Below are 21,904 nucleotides of genomic sequence, written 5' to 3'. Positions count from 1 at the left end.
TGTCTTCTCCCTGTACTCTCCCCACGACAATCTCATCGAATCAGCAACAAAGGTGCTGCCGCCCCCTCTCTTCTGAGCCCCAGGCCTGGACATCCGACGGCCAGCTACACGGCCACCCCACACCCAGCTCCCTCTGCCCCCAGGCAGGTTGTCCTTCATTACCAGACTCTTCAGGAGAAACGGGGGAGTCCTCAGGGCGCCACCCCCTCCCTTACCCTCCTGGAAGCTGTCTCTTCGTTACCATCGTCGGCACTCATGCTCTAGCTTCCATAATTCCTGAGTTGTGGCAGGATCTCTGCTGGTCCATCCGTCTCCCAGAGCTGCCAGCAGAATGATGTTTCTAGAATGTAATTAGATAATGTTCGAAACTCCAGTGTCTTTGGGGATGTGGCTGATTCAGGCGCTGGGGCAGGAAGAATATACTATGTGCCTGGAGCATTTGTGCCAGAAAGTAAAGTAAAGAGGTGCCCAAAAGAAGATAGAGGCTTTCAGGAAGAGCACAGACTTGGCCTGAAAGAAGTCCCGACGACCAAAGCTGTAATGATTTGAGCAAGAAAATGAATACTAACAACGTTGGATTATAATCCATAGAATAAAGAAGTACCTATGTGTCTATGGATGAATAAATGGATGGATGGATAAATAAATAAATGGTGAAGAAACAGTTCTTTCTTACAGAAGAATTTCAGTTAATAAATGTAGAAGAAGGAATAAGAGAATAGGAAATCATCCGTTGAACACCACAGTAATAATGGAGACTAAAATTAGTGGACAAGAGTTTGAAGAGAAAAAGGATATTTGCATATTCTCACATTACCTCTTCTGATATAGTTATTAATTACACAGGGAAAAATAGTATCTCAGAGTGGAGAAACCTAACAGCACCTAACCGAGTGGCCAAGGTTAAGGTCAGCACATTGACACATGGTTAATAACATGCCCAAGGTTAATAGCATATTGACATCATGTTTTCCCTGATGTGATGGGCACAGCATCACTTTGGTAGTGTCCCTGCCAGAAATGCCCAGCCTCAGTCTAATCATAAGAAATTAAATCCAAGTTCAGAGACATTGTACAGAATAATTGACCAGTGCTCACCAAAGTGTCAGGTCTTTAAAGATGAAGAAAGATTGAGGAACTGTCACAGGTTAGGGACACAACAACTAAATGCAGTTTGGAACCCTGGATTGGGTCCCAGAATGGAGAAAGGACATTAGGGGGAAAACTGGTTAAATTTGAATTAAGTCTATAGTTTATTGAATAGTATTGACCAGTCTTTATTTCTTAGTTTTGATCATTGTACTAAGATTATATAGGTTACATACTAAGTGAAGTAACCAGAGAAAGACAAAGATCAAATGATGTTGCTTATGTGTGGAATCTTAACAAAAAAAAAAAAGATACAAATGAACTTATTTACAAAACAGAAGTAGACCCATAGGCATAGAAAACAAACTTATGGTTACCAAAGGGGAAAGGAGGGGGGATAAATTAGGAGTTTGGGATTAACATATATACACTACTATATATAGAATAGATAACCAACAAGGACCTACTGTAGTACACAGGGAACTCTACTCAATATTTTTCAATGACCTGTAAGGGAAAAGAATCTGAAAAAAATAGATGTATATGTATGTATAACTGAAACACTTTGCTGTATACCTGAAGCTAACACAGCATTGTAAATCAACTATACTTTAATAAAAATTTTTTAATTAAATTTTTTTTTAAATTTTAAAAATTGAAAATAATTTTTTTAAAGACTATGTAATTTATTAACAGTAGGTATGCTTCATGAAGGGTATACAGGAACCCTACAATTCTTAAAAACTTTTTTGTGAGTTTAAAATTATTTCAAAATGAAAAGACTTTTAAGAAACTCCTCATGAGTGTCTCCATTTCCCTCAAGGTGAAGTCCACATTCTTTTGCATGGTCCCTCGACTTGGGTTTGTTTGATTTCTTACAATTCGATTGAGGTTACGCATTTTTGGCAAGAACAGCGCATGAGCGATGCTGCACCCTCCTCGGTGCATTGTACCAGGGGCCCGTGTCGGCAGTTTGTCCCAACATCAGTGGTGTTGGTTTGATCACATGGTTAGAGATGATGTCTGCCAGGTTAATCCACTCCTTTTCTCTTTGTAATTAACATGTAATTAATGGGGCGAGACTTTGAGATTATGTAAATACTGCATCCCCCGTCAACATTCATTCTCTAGTTTTAGCATCCGCTTATGCTCTGTAACTATCATTCCTTCTGTATGTATTAGTCAGGCTCCTACATTTTAGGCTTAAGCAGCTGGGTAGGAAATCGTACCGTTTACCACAATGGGGACAGTAGAGGGAGGAACAGGCTTTGAGCAGGTTGGGACAAAGATTTATTGTGGAACATAAAGGGTACTTTATCTAGAGGCTTCAGATGAGGGGGTTAAAACCCAAATTCCTAGAAAAGACTGGTAACATTTCATTTTACTAACATTAAGACCATGGTTAGAAGTGACAGTTGGTCAGTTACTCAAGGGTGGGGACCACCAGCTGGTTGAGATCCAGTTTCTAAATCCATGCCCAGTGCTGAAGGCTGTGCCCGGACAGTGAAGGGACTAGCTGTGCAAAACAGAGTCACCATTTTTATGGGTTTGGTCTCACTTTACAGCTTTCCCTCTGGCAATTACTGTGTTTCTGCCAGGAGTAATTAATGTCACCCGTGGTCGTGTACACCCACTGTCCCTGTGATATTCTGTGGATACCACCTCCCTCCCTCCCTGTCCGCTCCCCCCCCCACCCCCGCCGCTCCCAACACTGGCTCACAGTCTACACAGTTTCCTTGAGCTGTCTCTGTTTGAGGTGTAATTCACACGTTCTCTTTTCAGAAAACATCACCTTCCCCAAGGTAAATTTCTATTTTGTTCAAATCACAGACTGGAAGGCATATACTTTGTGTTTTCGTACTTCTTCCAGATATTGATGTCATTGGATGTGGTTACTCAGAGCAGATCTAAATATGAAACGCTGTACTTCATCTTCAGAGTGGATGACGTGATAAGAGGAGGGAGATGGAAAACATTTTTGTGAATCCTCACGTGTTGTGTGATTGGGGAGCGTGGAGGTGGTCAGGGACGGCTAGGACTGTGGCCTCTGCATCCCCTATGGTGAAGTGGCTCTGCTTCGGCTTCATTACCGGGGGCTGGTTTGGTGGGCTGACACCTGGACAGTAAGCCTTTCATTTTCTGGAAACCTTTGCTAACCTTCGCACTTTTCCATCACTCTGTAGCTCCTAATTTCCCATGCAGGGCACCAGTGATGGTGAGGGGAAGGCAGCGAAGCAGGGCGGTATGGAGTGCCAGGCAGTTAGGCACATTCGCAGATGACAGGCCTCCCCTACAGCCAGTTTACATTTAGGCCTCAGCACAAAGGCGGATGATTATTGCATCAGGGGCCTCTGGATAGTGGACTATTTGAACATTCAATTCTTGAATTGCTGACTGCAGCACACCCTGGCTCGGATGCCGGGGGAAAGCAGCACCTTCCCCTCAGTGCAGAGCAACCAGCGATGCTGTGCAGGGGGGCGTACAGACGCTTAGCTGGTGAATGATGCCACTTCTGAACGCTTGCGCTCATTTGGTCTCGGAGCCAAGTGAAAACAGTAACTGATCATTGCAGCGTTAAAATCCATTGGTTCCCCCACCTGGCTGCGTGCTGTTATCAAGTGCATGATATTTTTCAAGTGCGCATTCAGTACTGGACACTTTATGGGGTGTGGAGGTAGAGCAGTGAACAAAACAGAGTCCCTATTTTCATGGATGTAAACATTAAACAAATGCCGTCTATTAGATGGTGGTAAATTCTAGGAATAAAATAAAGCAGGGAGGGGAGTGGGGATGTTATTTTATTTTATTTTATTTTATTTTATTTATTTATTTATCTATTTTTTTAATTTGTTTTTGGCTGCTTTGGGTCTTGGTTGCTACGCACAGGCTTTCTCTAGCTGCGGCGAGCGGGGGCTACTCTTCGTTGTGGTGCAGGGGCTTCTCATTGCTGTGGCTTCTCTTGTTGCGGAGCACGGGCTCTAGGTGTGTGGGCTTCAGTAGTTGTGGCACGCGGGCTCAGTAGTTGTGGCTCGCGGGCTCTAGAGCTCAGGCTCAGTAGTTGTGGCGCATGGGCTTAGTTGTTCCGCTGCATGTGGGATCTTCCCAGACCAGGGCTTGAACCCGTGTCCCCTGCGTTGGCAAGCGGATTCTTAACCACTGCGCCACCAGGGAAGCCCAGGGGTTGTTATTTTAGATAACAAGGTACCTGGGCCGCTCTTTGGAGGTGTTACTGGAGTAGAGACCTGAAGTCAGTGAAGGATTAAGTCTTCCTTCCGCTAATCAAGGAAGTGGGAGGTGGAGAGACTATTCCACGCAGGAGGGAATACATCAGAATAAGCTGGGAAACTTTAAAAATATACGTTGTCTTGGACCTGACATAATTGGTCTAGGACCTGCTTTTCTCTAAAAGCTCTTCAGAAGCTTCTGGGAAGCAGGTTGGGGAGCTACTCTTAAAATCCATTAGAAGTATGAGTCATTCCAGGAGCTATATGAGGAAAAAAGTGTTGATGGTAAATAAGTAAAAACCATAATCTGTCTGGGTAAAAAGAATTGGCGGCAAAGAGAAATGAATAGAGGAAATACAAGGAAATAATGAAGGGAAAGAAACAGTATTGAACCTTAATGAGAATGCTATTCTTATGATAAAGTGTGATTCTTAGAATAATAGAGGACTGCGGCCCTGGTCCCCATTTCTACTTTTTCTTTGGCACCTCCTGCTCTGAGTGAACCAGTGTCCTGCTGGTGGCAGTTCCCAGATGGGACACACAGCACCATACCTGTGTTTTCTCGTGTTTTCCTCCACTCACTGCTCCCTGACTTTGCTCGGTCTCGTAGGAGGAGCATTGCAAGGATTAGTTAGCCTGTGTAGGTTGAGGTGCTGTGCAAGGGGAGCTTACCTAGAGGTTGGCCGGTGGCACCTAGTTCATATCCCACCGCCGTGCCTCGGGATCTCCTCGGACCTCCCTCTGGGACACCTGGTCACGTGTCATACATGTGTGTAAACACTTTTCTCCTGTGTAGATGGAATTCTTAGGTGGCAGGAACTGGGAGATAGACGGGTTCTTGCATTCCCATCGACCAAAAAGCAGGCCTTGTCGTGAGAGGATGCCATCTGTTGATGGAAATATTACCTGCACGTTTATATTTCATAAAGTTGACTGGGACCAGAAAGTATTTTAAAAATAGACTGTCTTTTTTAGAGCAGTTTAAGGTTCACAGCAAAACTGAGAGGAAGATAGAGGTTCCCCATATACCTCCTACCTACTTCCGCTTCTCTTTGATTTCTGGAGTGTCCACAGTCCTGCAGGCATGGCCCTTTCGGGGTTGGTCGTCTTGCTCCTGGCTGTGTTGTATGACGGCATCAAGGTTGGCAAAGCCAGGCTGCTCCACCAGGCCCTGACGCGCCTGTCCATCTCCACCAGCCAGCAGCTCATCGGAGAGACGGGCCGGAATTCTTCAAGCTCAGAGTCCCCCGCAGTCAGCAGAACCCACCTCAGGTGGTTCTTGTGTCCCTTCGGCCAGTCTCTACTTCCTGTCGCTCGGGTGGTCATCGGCTACTTCATGATGCTGGCTGTTATGTCCTACATTTTCTTTGGCGTGGTCCTGGGCTCAGGTGTGGGCTACTACCTAGCCTGTCCACATCTCAGCAAGACTTAGCTGGTGACAGCTGTGCAGGCTCTGGGTGCTGGAGAGAGCTGGGGCCCCTCCTTCCAGACATTGAACTTCCAGCCCCACGTCTCCTTTTTCTTCTGTTGGCTGTTCTCACGGCATTCCCAGCTCCTGGAAACTTTGAGCTGAAGCCAGCACTTGCTCCCTGGAGTTCAGAGGCCACTGCAGCTCCTCAGCCAGGCTGCAGAGGGCCCAGGCATAGTCTTTCTGTGCCTTAAGAAGGCTGCTGTGACCAGAGGGTGGATGGAGAGACCAGAACCCGGGGGGCAGGTTTCATGATGATGGCAGCATCTGCTGGGACCTGTTTCCCTTTCTTGGGGGGAGAGTGATAGCAGACTAAAGGCAGAGAAGCAGGACTGTTTGCAAGGCTTTGACCTATCCTCCAAATAGAGTGAGCTCCTCCCATCAGACAGCACTGCCTGCAGGAAGATGATACTTTAATGGCTTTAGGTGTCAGGGAGCTCTTCATGACCTTAATGCCCCCCTCTTATCCTGATCCTCCTTCTATGCAAAACCAAGAACTGCATTGAATAATATTCAATACAAATGTTCTTTATTTATTACTTACTGCTCACCCATAATGATCTGGTAGGGAAACATGACTCATCCATTTAAAATACTGAGTAAGCCACAGAGGGTAATGACTGAAGATGCAATAAGCAGTCAAACCACAGCATTACACTAGTAGAGTTAGGTGGGGCTCTTCAGATATTTGAACCTTTTCACTTTAAAGAAAAGGAAAGAATAGACCCAGGGAGAGAAAAATCACTGCTGTATACTGTAGTGTCTACACTCAAGTACCTCATGGGCTAGATGAAAGATGGTCTGAAGCTTTGAGAATTTAAAAAGAAATATATTTTAATAAATATATATTTTTAAATAGTCAAAAAAAACAAAACAAAACCAGAACATGTGTAGCCTCCGCCATGCTCAGCATCGCCCACCAGGGGGAGCCTTTGTTACAACTGATGATGCTCCATTGACACACCATCCCCCAGGGTCCATAGTTTACGTTAGGGTTCACTCTTGGTGTATATTTTGTGGGTTTGGACAGATGCATAACGACATGTATCCACCATCGTAGTAACATACTGACTAGTGTCACTGCCCTGAAATTCCTCTGCCCTAAAGATCCTTTTATGGTGTGGTTTTTAGGAGCTCACGAAGACAAAAAAAGGAGGAGGGGGCATCTGTAAAACAGGCTCCCCACAGGAGCAGACATCATTAGTTGGGCCTCAGTGGGCAAATGCAGTGCTGAGCCCACGCCCCTCTGCTCTTGAGAGCTACCCAGTTTGAGGCGACATGAATCATTTGAAACCGTGTGAGTAATGCCCGTGAATTTCCCTGGAGTTTCTGTAAAGCTTGACTCCTTGAGCATTACATTCTCTTGCATCCTATTTGAGTAGGTTTCCTTGCTTTTATTGGAGACAAGCTTTTGCATCCCCAGGGAGGAAAAGTCACTTAGATGTCTTCTCTGTCACTGTTATATCAAATCCCGTTCAGTAACGTCTACCGTGAGGAGGAGGACCAGGACTGATTATCTGGGTTGTTTGTTATGACATTTAGACACACCGGACTTTTCCAGCAATTGGAAGCCAGTTAGAAGAGGATAGTATGTAACCAGCAGAGGACTTTGCTCTGTTACACTTTTTTAAAAGTCGTAGACCTCTTCCATGGATATAAAACTTTGAATCATACCAGCTTCTTTATTAGCCAACAACTTTTTTCTTATAAAACCTCTTTTCAGTGTTGTCCAGAGAAAGAAAAACTGATTTTGTTTCACTTGTGTTTAAGTTTAATAGAACAGAAAATAAATGCTTGCCCAGAGGGTAGGTGATTGGAGGGAAAATGAACTTGCACTGCATCACCCACAGAAGGCATATTATAAATCCTATGAAACTGATTGAGTTGGCTGGACTTTATCCTCTAGGACTCAACATAACGTGTCTCCAGAGCTGAGTCTCTGCCGTAACTTTTTGGTGTGTTTCAGCAGTTTAGCCCAGAAGTGCTCAGGGGTGGGGAAGCCCTCAAATCACCTTATTTAACCTCTTCTTTTTACAAATGAGAGAACAGGGGCAGAGGGGGGGAATGTTTTGCCCTAGAAACAGAAAACTGGGGAAGAATGTGATAGGCATGGATATTTATATCTGAACACTGGAGGCCCAATCTTACAATACTCCCCATTATTTCTAGTTTTTTCAAAGAGTGTTATGAAATTCTCAAAGTGATGTTTTAAGACTACGGCAGTTTCTAGGAGAGAGTTTGTAAATTGACATCACATAATAATAATAAAAACAAGGATTTTGTGACTTCCAGTAAATTTACATATGACTCTATATCTTCCTGGGGTGGAGATTGAAAACAGAAAAGAAGAGGGAGAGGGGCAATATCAGGGTAGGAGATTAAGAGGTACAAATTGTTATGCATAAAATAAGCTATAAGGATATATTGTACAACACAGGGAATATAGCCAGTATTTTATAATAACTATAAATGGAGTATATAACCTTTAAAAATTGTGAGTCACTATATTGTACACCTGTAACTTATATAGCATTGTACATCAACTATACTTTAATATATTTTTCTTAACCATATTTGCTTATTTATTTATTTATTTATTTTATTTTATGACTGTCTTGGGTCTTCGTTTCTGTGCGAAGGCTTTCTCCAGTTGCGGCAAGTGGGGGCCACTCTTCATCGTGGTGCGCGGGCCTCTCACTAACGCGGCCTCTCTTGTTGCGGAGCACAGGCTCCAGACGCGCAGGCTCAGTAGTTGTGGCTCACGGGCCTAGTTGCTCCGCGGCATGTGGGATCTTCCCAGACCAGGGCTCGAACCCGTGTCCCCTGCATTGGCAGGCAGATTCTCAACCACTGTGCCACCAGGGAAGCCCCTATACTTTAATTAAAATAAGAAAGGAAACAGAAGAGTTGATTTACTTCCTGATATATATGGACTAACTTTAGAAACAAAACTATTGGTTATTAACCCTCTGGCTTAGTTTTTGTTTTTTTTTTAATTCATTAACTCATTCAGTTCAGTTCACTGAATTCTCAGTTATATGTGGCAGAGAAGATAGAAATGATGTGCAAGGTGAGAAAATTCTAGATAAAAAAGGGAAAATACAGAGAAAATGTGTTGGTAGATATTGGGAAAATTAGGATATTTACTGGAGGGAAGAAATGTGAAACAGAATGCAACAAAAACTGAAGGGATGTAGAGATTTAATTGGGGAATGGGGGAGGGGAAAGTGAAGACAAGAAGAGGGAAAATAAGACAAGTTTGTGAGGTTTCTAAATGAGAAAGGGATGGCAAGTATCCAAGAAATGAAAGAAGGGGGAACTTCCCTGGTGGTCCAGTGGTTAAGACTCTGTGCTTCCAATGCAGGGAGCGAGGATAAGATCCCTGGTCGGGGAACTAAGATCCTGCATGCCCCATGGCGAGGCCAAAAAAAAAAAAAAAAAAGTCTTATAAAAATATTGAATCACTATGTTGTACTCCTGAAACTAATATTGTAAATCAACTATACTTCAATAAAAAATTTTAAAAAATAGAAAGAAATGAAAGAAGGAAATAACTGCAAATGACAGCAGGCTGTGAAGCAAGACAGTTTCACAGCAGGTCTGAGTGACTCTTAGTGTCTAAGATGGGTAAGGACTAACGGCCGACTTTCACTATATTCCTGACAGACAGATAGATATCAGCCTCCTGAGGCGTCACCTGCAGGCTGGTGATGGCCTGTGAATTGTCACCTGGCCATGGTAGTATAAGTACACACGGAGAGTAAGAATTAGAAACTCTTGTAGCAGTTTGACAGAATAATTTTATGTCCGTCGAATCTAATGATAAAAGAATTGGGGCCACAGGAACTCCCTGGCGGTCCAGTGGTTGGGACTCTGCGCTTTCATTGCCGTGGCCCAGGCTCAATCCCTGGGCAGCAAAACCAAAAGAAAAAAAAAATTTAGAAAAGAATTGGGGCCTGTATTTTATGTCTTTTAAATTTTGTTTTTTAATAACTCATTCATTTTTTATTAAGGTATAATTGACATAGAACATTATATTAGTTTCAGGGTGTACAACATAATGATTTAATATTTGTGTATATTACAGAAGAGTCACCACAATAAGTCTAGTTAACATCTGTCACCACACATAGTTACAAAATTCTTTTTCTTATGGTGAGAACTTTTAAGATCTGCTCCCTTAGCAACTTTCAAGTATTCAGTACAGTATTATTAACTAGGCACCATGCACCATTACATTTTTATCGTATTTTACAAAAGATTCATCTGAGATGGGTTAGAAATACAAAAACACACATGGATAATTTGAGAAGCATCACTTAACCCCTTGCTACTCAGAGAGGTCTGGAGGGGTCTGCGTCACTGAGGGTGTTACCAATGCAGAAACTCAGCTCCCGCCACGGACCTTCTGAAAGTTTGAGAAGCTCTGTGCTTCAGACCTTTCAACATTGGACGGATGAAACTATTAGGAAGTTCTTCCTCGTATTGATTCTAGCTCTGCTTCACTGTACCTGAGATCCTGCAGGAAAAACATCTCCTGTGACAGCTCTTCAGATATTTAAAGACTGCTGTTAATTCAAAAACTTATTTTACAAATCATTATTGAACACCTATTCTTTGTAAACTGACAGGCTACGTTGTAGGGTTATAGTGATAAAGAGGACTCTGACCCCAAGGAACTTGAGTTTTAATAAAGGAGAGAGGAAATGGGCTTTGTACATAAATACCATCATGCAAGACAGAACTTGATGATCCCACAATATCAAGCGCTGGGGAAATTGATAACATGAGGAATTCTTTTCACGCGCAGGGCAGTGGGGGCGGAGGTGGAGCCTGGGGCAGGGCGGGTGAAGGGGAGCTGCTGCCAGGCCGGCATTCGAACAGCTCCTAAGAAGATGGCAGGAATTGGACATGTGCAGACGGCATGAGGGAGAGATCAGAAGTGGGACCGAAAGATGGGAAGCTTGGGATCTGAATTTAAACCGTAATCAAAATAAGGTTTTAAAATTTAACCCTCAGATATTTAGAGACTTCAAGAGTACAATGATTCATTTTTCATGGGCTTTGAAAAAGGTCAGACTTTATGGATCTGAAATGGTCAATGCTCATATTTAAAGGAGTCTTTTTTTCTGTCCTCTTAGCCATCGTCTGTACCCTGCCATCTGCTGAAAGAAAACCATACTCTTTAAAAGGAAACATTTTTCATTGTGAAAACATGAGATAGTACAGTTGATCCATGAACAACATGGGTTTGAACTGCACAGATCCACATATGCACGGATTTTTTTCAATATTGCACGGGTTTACTTATACACAGATTAATTGGAAAAAAAATCCACGTATAAGTGGAACCATACAGTTCAAATCCATGTTGTTCAAAGGTCAACTGTACACGATCTGTGGTTGGTTGAGTCTGTGGGTGAGGATATGGGGGGCGGACTGTTGGACTTGCGCATCTGCAGACTTTGGTACCCGTGTGGGTCCTGGAATCAGTCCCTCGAGGATACCAAGAGATGACTGTATAGTCATCTTTAAAAAGAAAATCCAGTCGCATGGTTGAAAAATAAAAAGGGGGCACACTGAACGGTCTCTTTGTAACGCCTTTCCCCATCAGCCTGGTCCCCCTCCTCCTGCACTGTCCACAGCCCATGGGCAGGCGCAGCCAGCTCTTGTCTGAACAACTTGAATTCTAGGTGGTGCCCCTCTATCTGAACACATTTTAGAGCTACTGCCTTTAAATAGGTGCAAGACTCTGTATCCAGTCAGGAGAAAGAAACCACATAGTAATTTGAACAAGGACAGTTTAGTATAAAGAATTTTTAACTGCAGCAAGAGATTAGAGTAATAAGGGATTGGCTACTAAGAAGTAAACTCTAAAAATTAAAGGAGTAGCTGGTGTACCCAGGGCTGAGATCCAGGCTTTATTGGACGGCGCACAGCCACAGCTCACCTCATGGCAGAGAAGCCACACTGGTGGAACTTGCTTGAAATCAGCCCTCTGGAACCTGCCAGAAATCTGTCCTTTAAGGTGTCTGGGAAAGCTGTTCACAGGGAGGTGTCTCCCCAGAAACAGTTGACTGCAAAGCTGCCTCTGGGAGTTCCAGGGAAAGCTGCAGGGTGCTGCTGGCCAGCTGTGCACTGCGGGAGCCTATCCAGCTGCAGAACCAGAGCCCGGCAGCAAAACTCTCTCCTCCTGCAGTGTCTTTCCAGCACCCTCCACTCAGAAGCTTAACATCGTGCCAGTTAACGCAGAGAAACTGTTGGAAAGGCTCAGAGCCGTTTTCACAGAGCATGCAAAAAGGGTAGACTTGGAGCTGAGAGGCAATATGTTGATAACCAGCACGGTGACTAAGAAATACCAATAGTCATGACATCCTGAGTGAAACATTCCTGGAGGACGTGTCTGCATGCGATAGATTTCAGAGCCAAATATTAATGATTTAGGTGTTATTCTTACTACTTACGTTATTTTTCTCTCTTGACTGAAATTTTTTTCTTCACTTTTAGTAAAAGTGTCAGTCATATAGGTACACCTAGGGTGCAGCAAGCAGAAAAGAAATGCCTTTTGAGTAAAATTATTAGTTCTGTAGAAATTGTAGAGGTAGGAATAGCAGATACGGAATATAGGGGGGAAACAAAGTTGTCTAAAACATATGTTATATATTCCATCAGTTTTGCCCTCCTAAGGACTGTCAAGGCATCCTGCTGTACCAGAATGAGCCAGCTTTCCTTCTGCTGGTGCAGAGCTGTTACCCTAGGGTCATTCTTCACCATTCCTTTCCCTGCTTTTCTGTGTTGGATCATGTCTTTTTTTAGTCCAGAATCGTCCTCTTTGTTTGTCAGGGCAGTTTTTCCAACAGCATTCTGAGAAGGACTGCATGGAAGATCAATTGTTTTGAGACTTTGTGTAGCTGAAAATGTCTGTTCTGTCCTGATAGTTGATGAGTAGTTTGGCTGGCTATAAAAATCTAGGTTGAAAATAATTTTCCTTCAGAATTTTGAAGTCATTTCCACACTGCTATTAAAGTTCCATTTGGAAGTACGAAGCTGTTCTGATACCCATTCCTTTCTGTGTAACCTGTTTTTCTTTGTGGAAGCTTATATGAATTTTTCTGTTTCCAGTATTCTGAAGCATTATGATGATATGCCTCGGAAAGGCGTATTTTTATCCCTTGTTATGAGCATTTACTTGATAATATTCTCTTTTTTTTTTTTTTTTTTTTGCATGGGCATTCCTGTTTTTCAGATGTTCAACCTTCCGGACTGATCTTCCAGTTTTCTTACCTTGTGTCTCCTATTTTCTACCTTCGTCTTTTTTGCTTTCTTGGGAGACTTGAGGTCTACAACTTCTACGACTTGCAGTCTACAGTCTACGACTTATACAACTTTTAATTTTGACATTACATTAAAAGAAATTTTTTTTTGTAGTCTTTAAAATGTTGTTGTTGTTGTTCTCTGAATGTTCCCTTTTAGAGCATCCTATTCTTGTTTCATGAGCACAACATCCTCGCTTTTCTCTCTGTGAATGTTAATGAGAGGTTTTCTTTTTTCCTTGACTTTTCATCTTGCGTGATCTGTACTTCCTCCAAGTTGACTTTTTTTCTTCTGGTTTTGGTTTCTGTCTTTCTTCTTTGTCAGGCATCTGTTGAGTTGCTCAGTTTTAAGAGTGGGGCTCTAAAGCAGAGTTTCTTAACCCATGTGCCCCCCCAAAAAAGATGTCATAATGTGTGAAGATAATGATGGTGTCAGCCCTCCAAGTGGCAGGGCAGCATCTGGGGAGGCTGAGTCCCCCTGGCCCCGCACACAGCCTCATCTGTTCACCCCAGGGTCATATTACATTTTCTGCGTGTGGTGTGAAGTGAAGAAGTTTCAGAAGTGCCCCCCACAGTGTGTGGGAAGCTCAGAGCCCATAGGTTGGCTTAGTGACAGTGGGTTTCATTGCTGCATGGTCCACCTGGGTCATTTTCTTGAGGCAGATCTGTGCCCATATCTTTAGATCTTTCCTTTGGAGCTGATCAAATCCTCCAGAAGAGTCATCAGGTTCTCACCTGGAGGATGTAGGTCTGGCTTTCAGTAATTTTAGGAGCAAAACTGAGAAAAAAGACTGATGATCTCAGCATTCAATATGTAGGCACTCTCTTAACTCTCTCAGTTTTTGGTGCAGTGCACCTACCCTCAGATGTGCCTGCTACCCCCCTGTCCAGAGACGCCCCCTCCATCTCACACTCTTCAGAGGACGTCACTTATCTTCCACTGGAGCTGGGGAGCCTTACTAAACAGGGCAGAGGAGTCGTGTATCTATGTGGAGCAAGGATCTGGGAACTCACCTATTTCCTAAGACGTTGTCAGTCTCTTCTTCTGTAATTAGCTCATCCTTCACCCCTCCTTCCACAGCTTCCTCATCCTACCAATTCCGAGCCTTGGTGGGGGTTCTTAAATGCAACTTAGGTTGTGTCTGAGCTTCCCTCGCTGCTAAATTAGGAATATCTTTTAGATCTTGGGTAAAGTACCTGTTCTTAAACAAGACACAAAAAGTGTTGACTGTGAAAAATTATTCTTCACATTGTTCATCACCTTAAAAAAAAGTGTCATGTCTGCCAAAGGTTTGATATCAAGGAGATAATAAAAAACATCTACACCTCAATATGAGGAGGGCGATTAGCTCAATTAAAAATGAGACTTGAGGGACTTCCCTGGTGGCGCAGTGGTTAAGAATCTGCCTGCCAATGCAGAGGACATGGGTTCGAGCTCTGGTCCGGGAAGATCCCACATGTGGAGGAGCTACTAAGACTGTGCGCCACAACTACTGAGCCTGCGCTCTAGAGCCCGTGAGCCACAACTACTGAGCCCTCGTGCTACAACTACTGAAGCCCGCACACCTAGAACCCATGCTCCACAACAAGAGAAGCCACCGCAATGAGAAGCCTGCGCACTGCAACGAAGAGTAGCCCCCGCTCGCTGGAACTAGAGAAAGCCTGCGTGCAGCAAGACCTAACGCAGCCATAAATAAATAAATGAATGAATGAATGAATAAAAAAGAGAGAGACTTGAACTGAACATGTGTTTCACAGAAGAGGAAACACAGGGGGCCACAGACCTATGAAGAGCTGTTTAGCACCTGGGTAATGAGGAGAAGGCAGGTCACAACCACCATCAGAGACCATACTTCGCTCACTGGATTGTGCATTGGAGGATTAGGAGGTGGGACAGAGATAAATGTCGTAGACGTTGTGGGTCCACACATCCCCTTACATATACCAGATGAGGCTAAAAACTGCTCCAGCTACTTTGGAGAATAATTGAGTATTAGCTCGTACTTTGGAGAAGAATGTAGCTTAATTCTACTCCCAGGAAACACCCAAGAGAAATTCTTTCGCGTATCGCAAAAGGAGACATATACAAGGATAGTCATAGCAATACTGTTCACAATACCAAAAACCTGGAGCCCCAGCCCAGGGGCCCATCAACAGGAACGTGGCATACTATACAGCAGAAAGAGCAAAAGAACGCATGTGATGTGCAGCAAGATGAATGACTCAGCAATATAATATTAAATGAAAAAAGCCCCAGAAAATTACAGCATGAAGCACTTCTATAAAATTAACAACTTAAAATTATATATATATACATTGATTATCAATAAATCTATATATGTTATAGGTTATATATATTTCATGGATACAAAAATAAAAAAGAAAGCAAGAGAAAATTGAATATAGGTGGGATTTAGGATAATAGTTACTTCAGATGGGGAAGCAGAGGAATGAATTGGTGGGGAGGACCATTTGGTTAGAAGCAGGTTATCGTCAAGGTCCTAGCTTTTGTTTTGGGTGGTAGGTTTGTGGGGTCCTTGTTACATTACTGAAAATTGGATAATTAAATACAGGGAAAAAATAAGCCTAAAGGGCCTAGGGTTCCCAAGGTGAAGTAGAGATCCTTGCTCACATGGACCTTAGTGCTTTGGTTGTCTGTTTCGTTTGTTTTTTTTAAGAGGTAGCACTCTGAATCCTGGAACAAATGCTTTGTAGTTGAAAGTCATAAAAAATATGTTGCTCTAAAGTTAACAAACGAAATGTTTTAGGTGTGATTCATATATGGATACGTATCATATAGTTTATAGAGTATTTAGTGCATAAATATTTCTAGCTATTTCTGTTCTTTCATAGAAATTTTACATTTTTTTCCCCTTTCTTAGGACAAAGTTAAACTATAATCCTCCAAAAGATGATGGATCAACCTATAAGATTGAACTTGAAGGAATATCGGTAATGGTTATGAGAGAGATCCTGGATTACATCTTCAGTGGGCAGGTATGATGAGACACAGAGGAAGGAGGACTGAGTAGAGGCTCCTCGAGCTCAGGGTGAGGGTCTCCTTCATCCACGCTGTGACCGACAACACTGTCATCTCCATCTTTGTCACTGTGTGCTTGACTTGGGTCTCCTGCTGGACGTGGCGCCCAAGGGTGTTCTTCCGGGGCTCTGCCCTCGAAAGAAAAGCAGACTAAGTAAGATCTTACCCAAATCCCAGGTTTTGTTTCTGCCATCCTGAGCTCCACCTTCCAGTCTGAGACATGAGGAACATGGGGTGCTCCCTTCGCTGCTGTCTTTTGTTTTTTAAATCTTAATTCCAGTCTTGCTTTGTACCCACACTATCGGGGAAGTCGCTCTGTCTCCACAGCATGGACGTGGGAGCCTCCTTGGGCAGTGGGGATTATTTTGTAGAAATAAAGACTTCGAGATTCACACCAGTGACAGGCACCTGCATTGTACTCATGATGCCTCCGTCCTGTTGCCTCAGGAGGACCAACATCCCTGTTCCCCCGCATTCTTTCTTTCTGATTTCCCTTTACCCTCTGTACCCATTTATATTTCTGGGGATTTCATGAAAGCCAAGGAAGAAAGTGATCAGTGGCTAGTGGTCCTTTCCGTTTCTTTGCCCTCCTCCATCCCGCTACTCCCCTGTTTATGTGATTTAAAGTGTATAGCATGAGGACACTTAAGGATAATCTTAGGTGTGAATTAGGAAGAAGTTCATGTGCCTCACATCTCATTATGCAAGAGATGTGATTACATTTTACCTTTACTCCTTTTGAGGGCTCATGTCCTGCTCTCTCCTTTATTCCTTCTTCCTCATTCTTCTTTTAATTTTCCTTTTGTAAAGGCTCTGTCTCCTACATAAGTATTCTGAGTGTACTGCTTACTTTCTCTAAATATGTTCATTCTGTCCAGAGTCAAACTCGGTGATTGTCATCCTTTTTGAAATTTTTTAATTTCATTTCATGATGTTATCACTTTCTCTTTTCTCTAAACACTAGGAGGTGGGTGTGTGGAAATAAGGTTATGTGTATGATTATTAAAAATAAATGAATTTAAACCAATTTGGGGACAGCCCTTAAAATACTGGCCATGCTCTTAGCATTACAAAACCAGGCTTAGGACCAAACTCTTATCTAACTTGTAAAATCAGTTCAGTGGCAGTTATAACAAGTTAGAAGAGTGTATTCATGTTCAGGCTTGCATTGGAAACTTGAAACCTTATTTATCTATGGTACAGAATGTGCAAATTGTGGTAAAACGTTTCTTGCTGCACTTCACTGTGAAATCTCTCCTTAACGCTTCCTAATGGAGGATAAGTACACATTCTTTCGGAGAGTCTGGGCCGTTCATGATTGTGACAGTATTTTAGGGGCCTGTTTCTTGATGTTGCCTTACTGTTGCACAGAAAAACTGTGACGTGGGTGGAGGAAGAAGCATCAATCAAGAAACTGAAGAAAATTAATGGGAAGTGAATGTTCACAATGATTTAACAAAAAAAAAATCTTCTTAGGGATTTATTCCAGAAAGTAGCCTTGAAACCAGATTGTACCTTTTGCACCAAGTGCAATGTTTGGTGTTCAGAATGAGGCCGCTCGGGCAGTGTGACTCTCCCTCTCTTCAAGGGGCCGTGTGGTATCTTCCACATACCATTTGGCAAAGAGGTGAACTTAATATATTTGGGATTTTCATTAGTTCAGGTGCTAGCATTTAAAGAAATCGCCTTCAGTTTACCATAGAATGCGGAACTTGCCATTTCCTAAGCATTTCGGTCATCTAAGGTTTTTCTCTAAGTATAGAAGTGAGCCCCATGGACAGTTCACCTTGGCAGGGTTATTGGTGGTTCATCTCGGTAAAGGAAGGGAAGAGCTGGGAAAAGTTAATCAGCCATGTGCTGCCTATGTCCGCAGGTGCCTTGGTGCCCTCCGACTATTCTTGAAAACAAAGCTGAACCATATGAAATTGCCAGTTTTCGATCATCTTTGACCTCTATAAATGGAGCTTTCCTATGGTCCTGCCTAATAGATTAGTGGTTGGGTTCTATATATACATTCAAATATAAACTATCTATGATCATCCTTACAGATCCGGCTGAACGAAGATACCATCCAAGATGTTGTGCAGGCAGCGGACCTGCTCCTGCTGACGGACCTTAAAACTCTGTGCTGTGAGTTCTTAGAAGGCTGCATTGCCGCCGAGAACTGCATCGGAATCCGAGACTTCGCACTCCACTACTGCCTGCACCACGTCCATTACCTGTCCACAGAATACCTGGAGACTCACTTCCGAGATGTCAGCAGCACAGAGGAATTCCTAGAACTGAGTCCTCAAAAGCTTAAAGAAGTGATTTCTCTTGAGAAGTTAAATGTTGGCAATGAACGATATGTATTTGAAGCAGTCATCCGATGGATAGCACATGATACAGAAATAAGAAAGGTACCCGTACTTTATAGCGTGCTCCGACTTTGCCTTTTCACTTACTTCTTCATCTGTTTGTTTATTTTTAATCCAAATTCTAGATGTTTTATTTTTCTCCTCCAACTTGAAAAACTGACAAGGTTGTGATCTAAACCATAACCTGGAAAACATCTTCCTATAGACTCTCTAAAGCAGTTTGTTGTTCAGACCAGTCTACCAAAGTCCATGTAACTCATCATATAGCAATGAAAATAGTGATGATATCCTTTGAATGTTGTTATTAAGGGGAAAGGGATTTCAAGCTAAGCTGGAGAGTATAGAAGTGCACCCTATACTCCTCATCCTAGCTTTCAGCATCCTTCCCTCTACGGTGGCGGGCTAACCCCTACAGGGACTCTGATGCAGGAAGTGGGGTGAGAAAAGGGCACATGGAATTCTGGCAGAGGGCTGAATTCTGGCACTGGGCTCTCCCTGGAGTGATTGACAGCACTGGAGGAGAAAGTGGGAGAGCATTCCGGAGCTTTCATGGCAATGAGGTTCCAAATAGGAAGGTTCTAGGAGTGACAGTCTAGGAAGGAAGGGTCTTAGAGAATATCAGGCTTGAGATCCACATTGTTAATACATTGGGGGAGGGAGCTTTAACCTTTAAATCACAGGGCTTTAAGTCTAATATTTATATACTAGAGGCTAGCTCCAATTACTATATCAAAATAAAGAAGTATATTAGGTTTCAGAGTGGCTTTCAGAATACATAATTGCATTGTTAATTGTTCTTAGTAACTCTTGACTTACATTTTAATGATTATCTTGTAATTTTTAAATTCTGCAGGCCCATGAGCGTGTCCACTTAGAAACCACATTCGTAGCTTCAGCTCCTTAGTACAATTAGTGTTCTGTTTTCCCCATTGGTGAGGTAGATTGGGAAAGGGGATAGAAGAGTTTCCACCTTGCTGCCACCACTGAAGTATCTTCTCTCTGACCCTCTTCTTGCCTTAAAGTGATGAGGGCATGTAAGATGGAATGGCTGCTGGGAAACAAGAGGCAGTTCCTCGTCCTGTGGTTAATCTGAACTTGATGCTGTAAGGACTGTTGGCTTTTATTACTCAGGGTATAAAAGAGTGTACCTTAAAATGACAATTTCAAAGCCCAGAGAAACTAGTCGCCTTATGTACGTAGAGTGCTGTAGTCAGTTGGTTCAAATCTGATGATTGAGCATGAAAAGTATATCATTCAGGGACTTCCCCAGTGGTCCAGTGGTAAAGAATCCGCCTTCCAGTGCAGCGGACGCGGGTTCGATCCCTGGTCGGGGAACTAAGATCCCACGTGCCGCGGGGCAACTAAGCCCACGCGCCACAACTACTGAGCTCGTGTGCCTCCATGAGAGAGCCCGCGAGCCACAAACTACAGAGAGAAAACCCTCACGCCACAACTGGAGAGAAGCCCGCATGCCGCAACGAGAGAGAAACCCTAGCAGACCGCGCACCGTAACAAAAAGATCCCTCATGCCTCAACAAAGATCCCATGTGCCGCAAATAAGACGCGATGCAGCCAAAAAATAAATAAATAAGGAAAATAAGTAAAATGCATGAATATTTTTTTTAAAAAAAGTATATCATTCACATTATACATGTTAGATAATTTTTAGCAGTAATTACTGAGGAAATGATTATATAGTACTCAGGATTTTTTTTTTGAAATTTGGCTTTTTCAGATTTTTCTTGTAATGTTAATGTTGATACATGTTCATTATCTAGTTGACCATATTGTATCAAGCTATTCCTGTATATAATGTTTCTATAAATGTGATGTGACTCACAGCACATCCAAGTATGTGAAATAAGGCAAATCATAGCAGGGGTCTTCTCTAAGTTTTCCTGTTGCTGTGGGAACCCTGTAGGGCGTTCAAGAAAGCTGCTTAAAACTTTGCAGTGATACATCAAATATAAATCTGAAGCGATGGTTTTTTTTAAGTTAAACTTTTATTAAGGCCAAGGGAAGTAGAAAGGAAAGGAGCCATAAGCACATTCAAGCAGTACTTACCCTTACCACTTGCCTGTTGATAATCTGACTGTCAATAATTTTAGTCTTCCAGGAGTGGGAAAACGTATATTCTAAATGTACAACGTATTCTCCATTTTTCCTCCCCGTGCTTGCCGCCCTCCAGGTCCACATGAAGGATGTCATGTCAGCGCTGTGGGTTTCAGGGTTGGACTCGAGCTATTTACGGGAGCAGATGCTGAACGAGCCGTTAGTCCGAGAGATCGTCAAAGAGTGCAGCAACATCCCTCTCAGCCAGCCGCAGCAGGGGGAGGCCATGCTCGCCAGCTTCAAGCCCCGGGGCTACTCGGAGTGCATCGTGACCGTTGGCGGAGAGGAAAGAGTGTAAGCGTGGCTGTGAGCGGTTTGACGGGTGCTGTAAGGGAAGAGACATTTCCACGTAAACAGAAATTTATAACACTTTTCAGTATCTAAAGCCTAATAGCAATAGATTTTCTTAAATGTTTGAAACATTCTTTAGAGTAGTAAAACTAGTCATAGTCATTACAAGCAGAAGTACATAAAACATATTAACTACTAATCAGTTATCTGTCTCCTTAGCTCACGGAAGCCAACAGCAGCGATGCGATGTATGTGCCCCCTGTATGACCCTAATCGGCAGCTGTGGATTGAACTGGCCCCTTTAAGCATGCCGAGAATCAACCACGGAATCCTCTCAGCAGGTACCGTGCTGTCATCAAGCTTACCTGAACACAGGATCAAGTAATGTCATTTCAGAGTTGTGCAGAATGACTCAAAACCTTTTAAAGAAATAATTTTATTATCCCTCTGTGGTGACATTTTCAGGGTGGCTCTAGCTTCCAGGGCTACGGTAAGAGGAGTGTCTTCTGTCAGTCCTTACCGTTCCCAAATCTGAAATACGTGGCTCTTTTTAAGACGTCACTTGAGGAGCATTTTATTGTATGACTTAACTGCTAGAAGAGCAAAACTCAGTGACTCTTACCACCCGTTAGCTGGATGATCGCACCTGAGACTCAGGACTTCTTTGAGCCGTGATAGCCCCCCATCTTGGAAAGTTGTGCAGTGTAGAATCGCAACATGTAACTATATTCAAAATAAGAGTGTCACATAAAAGCAGGCATTTCATATGAAACTTGAGAAAATACTGCTTAAATTAGTTCTGGCTTAAAGTTGTTTTATGACAGGAAGTATGTTTTAGTTGACGTTTACACGTTTGGAACGTTATTCAAAGCTTTCTCTCCAGGAGGTGATGGGGAAGGCTGTCCTTGCTGCCTTTCTCTTCACCTTGGATCTGCCTTGTGGGCTTCGTCCTGCAAGTGCCATTTCACTTCATTCTAATTATTGTTAGCAGTTCTTCGTTTATAGTCTCT

General features: G+C 43.0%; 1 protein-coding gene across 4 annotated transcripts in view; it reads left to right on the top strand.

The window, feature by feature from the left end:
- Positions 1-21,904, top strand: part of GAN (gigaxonin) — a 103,323-nt gene that overhangs the window by 16,551 nt on the left and 64,868 nt on the right. For all 4 annotated transcript variants that reach the window (XM_057533904.1, XM_057533906.1, XM_057533905.1 and 1 more), the window contains exons 2-5: positions 15,977-16,091; positions 18,183-18,533; positions 20,680-20,897; positions 21,114-21,235. In XM_057533904.1, coding sequence (XP_057389887.1) covers positions 15,977-16,091; positions 18,183-18,533; positions 20,680-20,897; positions 21,114-21,235 — 806 coding nt within the window. The remainder of the gene's footprint in view (positions 1-15,976; positions 16,092-18,182; positions 18,534-20,679; positions 20,898-21,113; positions 21,236-21,904) is intronic.

Source organism: Balaenoptera acutorostrata, chromosome 19 (assembly GCF_949987535.1).
Source record: "Balaenoptera acutorostrata chromosome 19, mBalAcu1.1, whole genome shotgun sequence".
NCBI lineage: Eukaryota > Metazoa > Chordata > Mammalia > Artiodactyla > Balaenopteridae > Balaenoptera > Balaenoptera acutorostrata.
The sequence above is the reverse complement of the archived record's forward strand: the minus strand, read 5'-3'. Positions and strand labels throughout refer to the sequence as shown.